This window comes from Gadus chalcogrammus, chromosome 22 (genome assembly GCF_026213295.1).
Source record: "Gadus chalcogrammus isolate NIFS_2021 chromosome 22, NIFS_Gcha_1.0, whole genome shotgun sequence".
NCBI classification, from domain to species: Eukaryota; Metazoa; Chordata; class Actinopteri; order Gadiformes; family Gadidae; genus Gadus; species Gadus chalcogrammus.
The window spans coordinates 16,161,389-16,168,888 of record NC_079433.1 but is presented as its reverse complement, the minus strand read 5'-3'; the positions used below and the strand labels follow the sequence as shown (position 1 = coordinate 16,168,888).

At 48.4% G+C, this 7,500-nt stretch overlaps 1 protein-coding gene across 1 annotated transcript in view; it reads left to right on the top strand.

The window, feature by feature from the left end:
• Positions 1 to 247, top strand: part of nxph1 (neurexophilin 1) — a 31,596-nt gene extending 31,349 nt beyond the window's left edge. Inside the window, exon 2 of the mRNA XM_056583502.1 lies at positions 1 to 247. This exon is cut by the window's left edge and continues 509 nt beyond it. Within this exon, the coding sequence (XP_056439477.1) occupies positions 1 to 247 (247 nt within the window).
• The last annotated feature ends 7,253 nt before the right edge of the window (positions 248 to 7,500 follow it).

The following is a 7,500-nucleotide window of genomic DNA, read 5'->3' as shown; positions in this document are numbered from 1 at the left end:
GTCCTTCAACTGCCGCATCGAGTACGAGAAGGTGGAGAAGGGCTCCAAGAACGCGCTGTGCAACTTCGACCCGTCCAAGACGTGCTACCAGGAGCAGACGCAGAGCCACGTGTCCTGGCTGTGCTCCAAGCCCTTCAAGGTCATCTGTATCTTCATCTCCTTCTACAGCACTGACTACAAGCTGGTGCAGAAGGTGTGCCCGGACTACAACTACCACAGTGACACCCCCTACTTCCCCTCCGGCTGACTCCTCCTCCTCCACCTCCTCTTCTTCTTCTTCTGTCCCCACACAACATCACAGATACAAACATGAGGAAGGGACACGGTGAAAACACAGGCTAGGGGGGGGGGGGGGGGTCCACCTGTCCCCCACTACATAAAAAAGTGCAACGTAATCTTAAGGGGGGGCGGTCCCCCCCCCCCCCCACCACCCCACCACCTACCAAGTGGGGACTGAATTGACAATGCAAAACATTTAGGAAGGAATTTGGAAGACCCTGTTTAAGAAAAGGTGCATTTAGAATGTGTTATTTAGCCTGATGTAATAGAGTTGACTTCTAAACGAAAAATGCTATAAAAAAAAAACATCCGTTATTTTATTGGTGTTGTGATCATTTTCACTTTAGGTTGTGTTTTGTTTACTGGAGTTTATGACGAGGCAATCTTATAATATTTATTTTCAAAAGCATTCAATAATGGCGTTCATTTACCCAGTGTTTTACTTTTACTGTCACTCCCGAATCGTATTCTCCTTCTTCTTCTTCGTCTTCTTCTTCTTCTTCTTCTATTTATAAAGACAATGTTTGGGCAACAGACCCCGACCCCTGGGTCGACCAGGGCTGTGTTCACTCTATACAGAATGTCTATGAATAGAAAACTCAACACACACTTTGACACTTTCAAAATGGCCCTGCTGTAGCTTTTAAACAGAACAAAAGAGGGGGATGATTTGGAGAAACTTCAAATGGTTTTCCCCTTGCCTAGGGACTCCCTGGGATTGAGCAGACTTCCCCCTATAGGCATGTTCCATTCAAGAGATGAAAATGTGTCGCTCTGTTCAGAAAGTATTACACTCCCAATCTGTGTCTGTCGGCGCTGAGCTACAGCCTAGCGCTACAGCCTAGCGCTACAGCCTAGCGCTACAGCCTAGCGCTACAGCCTAGCGCTACAGCCTAGCGCTAGCCTCTTTCCCGCTAGCCACGCCGCGGCTGCTCCCTTGAAGATTGCAGGAAAACCGCTAACATGAAATGTGTTGCTTCGACCCAGTAAACGGGTTGATTGAATCTGACCCTTGTGGTGAAACTGTATTGAACGACCTAGTGACTGAATGTTAACGGACACACCCGATATGGGGGAGGGGGGCGTTCAGGGGGGTGAGGGGGGGGGGGGCTTCATCATCTGTCACTTAATATATGAAATATAATGTCCTACTGTATATCTTAGAGATCCTGATTTGTATGAATGGTTTGTATTGTACATAGTGGAACAGGACAGAGCTGCTTCTGTACATGGTCCCCCTATGAGCTGTGCCCTCTCCCCATGATGTCTCCTCTCTGTCCACTCCATTTATGCTTGTCCTTGGTTTCCTTGACGATTACACATATTAATAATGATGTTGCTGATGTTGATGTGACTCTCATGAAAAAACCCTGCAAAGTCTTGTACAGAAGCTGTTCAAACCGCGGCGAGATATATTCTAAAACGTTATTCTTCTCCGACTGTATCACAATTGTTTTCTTGGGGAGGGGGGGGTCATGGAGATGTATATATGAATCAATAAACACATAGAGTACATTTTACCTGTTGAATCGTCTTTGGCTGTTGTTTCTCCATCGGTGCTGCGGCAAAACCAACCCCTCATGTCTTTACTGGGTTCACTCTCACAAATGATACCAGCCTGCACGATCACAGCCTGTTGTCATTGGTTCATATCTTTAACCACAACCAAACCTGTCACCTGCCAATCAACCCGAAACAGACTTTGAGCCCGCCCCCTGCATTAAAGGCAGCTGGCAGATAAGTGTAGAGAATATAATAATCATAAACATAATTATGTATTGATAATTCTTTAATCAATATAAAAAACATCCCCAGACTCACAAGTGGTAGATGTGGTGATGATTGATACATATTGATCACAGAGTAATCCATATATAATTATAATTTCTATCAACTCTCCAGTGTGTTGTGACCAACAATCAAACAGTGTTTTTTGCATCAACGCAAATACATAGACAAACATGAGCCGTCTGTGAGAAGACTAGAGCCCTTCAGAACACACACACACACTCACACACACCCAGACACACACACACACACACACACACACACACACACACACACACACACACACACACACACACACACACACACACACACACACACACACACACACACACACACACTGTGCTTTGACAGTAATTACAAATGGTGTGCCATGTGCGATGAACAGATTTCCTTGCTGAGGCCTGTTGCCAACGAAGTTTTGGAGGAGCCCAGGAAGAAAAAAGGGAAGAAAAGTTGTAGGCCAGTTCCCGTGAGATGGTTGGAGAAGATTGAGGAAGGGAGGGAGAGAGCGGTGGGGGAGCTCTGAGTGGTGGTGGTGGGGGGGGGGGGGGGGGGGGGGGGGGGGGGGGGCAGTGGGATAAGCGCCTGTTGTGGGACTAAGCAGTGGCACCTGCCGCTGAATCTCCCCACCGGGCTCTGAGGATCAGCGGGCGACTTTAAACAGATTAGGGCCTTCTGCCGGCGCCACGCTCCCCGCCGTACCGCAGCGCAGGATTAACCGCTTTAATGACCAGTGGATGGTGTCGTAGGGAGGGGGGAGGGGGGCGGGGGGGGGGGGGTCGCAGGGTCAGCCCCCCTCACCGGCCTGCAGGTAGGGGAGCGCAGCCAGGTTTGATGGTGGTGAGTCCGTGTCGTCCCGTTACATTATTGTCATAACACAGTCATGTGTCACAGTATAACAGGAAACAGCCGGTACAGACGCAGCACCGTGCAGCCTCCGGGGAGGTCTTCATTCGGCTCAGCACCGCACGTCATATAGTATAGTTATAAGTGGGACGAAAATAACCAACCTGTCGCGGTTCCTTTGACTGCCGGCTACATACCCAACATGTGTTGTCTGACTCGGAAACGCTCTCTTATGACAACACGCCCCCAGAGCACCTGATCCACACCTCAACAAGACCTCAGGTGAGGAGACCCCCTCGCTCCCTTCATCTCAACACAAACACCCCCACGCAGCACGCAGTAAGCACGCACAATAACGTGTCATCAGCCCCCACGGTGTCGCACCGTGACCGCCCGGCTCATTCGGTTTTTCTAGACGCTTCGCCTCCTCGCTGATTCCTCTGAGGACCACCGAATGCTGCGCTGCCTGCACCTGCTCTACGTACATGAAGGGGCCGAGGGCCTGCCCACCCTGGCTCCTGTTGTCTTGACGTAAATTCATCCCGTTCCTCGCGGTTTCTTTAGCAAACCACTGCGTTCAATACAAGAGAGGGGGGCCCAACATCTGTAGTGCTGATCATTGGATGAGCTGGAGCTCTGACTGGGGTAAGACATTCAACGCTCTCATGTAGAATGGGACTCAACTGGCTCGTTGGACAATAATAACGCAAACAACCCTGGAGGTACCAGACTGAAGATGTTCACTGTAGGGCACTATCAGGGGGGCAGCCGGTCTCTCCATCAGGGGGACAGCCGGTCTCTCCATCAGGGGGGCAGCCGGTCTCTCCATCAGGGGGACAGCCGGTCTCTCCATCAGGGTGGCAGCCGGTCTCTCCATCAGGGGGGCAGCCGGTCTCTCCATCAGGGGGGCAGCCGGTCTCTCTAGCAGGGGGGCAGCCGGTCTCTCTAGCAGGGGGGCAGCCGGTCTCTCTAGCAGGGGGGCAGCCGGTCTCTCTAGCAGGGGGGCAGCCGGTCTCTCTAGGGTGGCAGCTGGTCTCTCTAGCAGGGGGGCAGCTGGTCTCTCTAGCAGGGGGGCAGCCGGTCTCTCTAGCAAGGGGGCAGCCGGTCTCTCCATCAGGGGGGCAGACGGTCTCTCTAGCAGGGGGGCAGCCGGTCTCTCTAGCAAGGGGGCAGCCGGTCTCTCCATCAGGGGGGCAGCCGGTCTCTCTAGCAGGGGGACAGCCGGTCTCTCCATCAGGGGGGCAGCCGGTCTCTCTAGCAGGGGGGCAGCCGGTCTCTCTAGCAGGGGGGCAGCCGGTCTCTCTAGCAGGGGGGCAGCCGGTCTCTCTAGCAGGGGGGCAGCCGGTCTCTCTAGGGTGGCAGCTGGTCTCTCTAGCAGGGGGGCAGCTGGTCTCTCTAGCAGGGGGGCAGCCGGTCTCTCTAGCAAGGGGGCAGCCGGTCTCTCCATCAGGGGGGCAGACGGTCTCTCTAGCAGGGGGGCAGCCGGTCTCTCTAGCAAGGGGGCAGCCGGTCTCTCCATCAGGGGGGCAGCCGGTCTCTCTAGCAGGGGGACAGCCGGTCTCTCCATCAGGGGGGCAGCCGGTCTCTCTAGCAGGGGGACAGCCGGTCTCTCTAGCAGGGGGGCAGCCGGTCTCTCTAGCAGGGGGGCAGCCGGTCTCTCTAGCAGGGGGGCAGCCGGTCTCTCTAGCAGGGGGGCAGCTCTGTACAGCCGCTACATAAAGAAAATATTTCTATGCACAATGTTGATTAAAATGTTCTGATATTAGTTAAGTGTGCGTATTTTGTGTGTAAGTATGTGTGTTTGTATGCGTGTGTGTGTGTATGTGTTTGTGTGTGTGGGGGAGTGTATGTTTGTGTGTGTATGTGTGTGTGTGTGTGTGTGTGTTTGTGTGTGTGCGTTTGTGGCTAGTTGACAGATTTAGTGGTTATAACGTAACTGAAAAATAAACTACCACTCACAAACATATTAAATGACATTTCTAACAAGTCTTCAGCCATAAATATTTATTTAATCAAATATGTACACTTAGCAATGATTTCTTATGAATAAATAATCAAATATAATCCCCTCTCGAGAACATTCCACTCTAGCTAATTATATTTCATGAGGAACAGCGAACAACTGCCTTATCTGTATGAATCCACTTTCTTTTTTATATTTATCTCTGCTGGGCTTTAGAAGTTTCATTTATTTCACCTGCAACTCAATTAAAACTAAGTGGCGGAATAAATGAGCACTCATTTGGCTACATATTTGCCTGACATGTGCATTTCAAGTAGTCCACTCTCTAATTAATCAACACTCATTGTGGGTCCCATTCTGAACATTCTCACATGTTCCCGCTGCACAAGCTGCAGATAAACTCGGCTGATTTGCAGCCTTGTTTGCAGAGGGAGGGAAGGGAGGGGAGGGAGAGGGGGGAGGGAGATGGGAGGAGGGAGGGAAGGGGGAGGGGAGAGGGGCGGTCTCCCATGAGAAGACGTATCTCTGAAATCAGAGCAGGTGAACAATGACTTTAGGATCAACCTGCCCACATCAGACCCTGCTTGTCAATCCGGCTCTGACCTACACCGATGCATTCCTGCCCGCCCCCTCAGAAACTAAATTTCTGCTTTAATCAAAAGTGGGATGGGGAGAGAGCCCGGGTGCCTCTGGGATATTTTTCCATTAACCATTTTGACACATGAGTGACTGTGGGGGATTATTGGTTTTTGAAGAACTATTAACAGCTGTACATTTGCATTTTAATACAGTTCTCCTCCGCTACTAATGCAATTTTTTGCTTCCCAGCTTTGTTCCCACCTTGTTCCTGCAGCGGTCCTAACGAACAGGGAAAAGGCCCCTGGCTTTAATCATTTTAATTGCCACGCAAAAAAAACGAGTTGTCTTATTAATCACTGCCTGAATCTTCACAATTACCGCGCGGCTGCCCGCTCTGGTTCCTCTGTCAACGGTTGCCAGCCCTCACAGCCCATATATCATTACTATGTATTTATTTAGAGCTTATATTGAATCTGTAACGTGGTTTATTTTGATTCAAAGCACCTGATTGATTCATACTCAAGCATTTCCTTCTCCCTCAACTGCTGTCACGATGCTGTCAGCTGAATGCTTCCCTTTTGGGATGAATAACGCACTCCTTAACCACCTCCTCTAGTGATTCAAACCCAGTGTCTGTCTGGACCAATACATAACTGATTAGACTTAAACAACAGAATAAACTAAATCAATGAGTAAAATAACATTCATGAAGACAAAACAGCGTATAAGTACGTTCAGATTCCAAAGAGAAGTCCTCCCTTCCTTGTTTTGAACCAGAGCTGCCCGGTTCGCTCAACAAATGGTCTTGGCGGGAAAGGTTTACACACACACACACACACACACACACACACACACACACACACACACACACACACACACACACACACACACACACACACACACACACACACACACACACACACACACACACACTTACACACACAAACACACACACACACACACACACATACTGGAAAGACTTCGGTCACTCTGTTTTCTTAAATATATAATCTGGGTCTATGAGTGTTGAACATCCAAAATGTGTTCAGAAGATACAACTCAAGCCTCAATGAGATAAGATAGCACTCATGCATATTATTTAATGGGAGTAAATTTAGAAATAAACTCTGAAATTGATGTTCAGGTTTGACCTTGTTCAGACCTCTCTGATCCTAAAATTTCTTTTTTTCTGGCTAACTGAAAACACATGCCTGCACAAAATATTATCAGGCAGATATGGACTTTAAAAATAAAAGATAATGGTGATGCCCACCAATATAACAAACTTAAACAATGTTCCCTGCAATTATTGCCCGGTTCTTTTTATTTAAAAACAACCCCCATTTACCCTCTAAATGCATTTTTGTTGTTAATGGGGGAAAATTTTAATCTTTAACCCCCATTACTTTTCAATATGTAATACCTCAATTAGAATACTTAATTTTTGTTTACTAAATGTTGTGGTGTGCATGGCACACTTTAATTTACCTACCATGGATTAAGCCCTAATGTAATCTGTGTCACATGTTACACTCTGACCTCTGGATAATTTGAGAAGGCACAACCCGATGTCAAGATAATAAACGCTTCTTTCAACCAGAGGTGAACTGAGACGTCAAACATGGACTGGCGAACTACCTTATTTTAGGGTGCCACGCAGGCACCCTCTGGCTCCACCACTGAGCTCTACAGTCTGCTCCTGGTCACCCCTCAGCCATGGTGAAGACATGGTCCACACTCATGGGCTGGCTCACATGGTTCTTTCTGAGCCATTAAGTCATGAAGCAAACCAGCTGTTCCTCAAAAGTTTGGTTTCATGAAAACAACCTTGAGATTTTCGAGTTGTTCTATAAATGATATCCATATAATATTTACAAGTATAATATTATGATGACGTTATCCTGTATGATCCTGTAACTCTGGCTAAATTATAAAAAATAAATAATCTTATTGGCTAATTACAAACAAACAAGGTTAAACTTCGTATTCATGTTTTATACTAGTCCCAGCTATCATCTAGCTCAGTATGGAAGCTAACATTGATA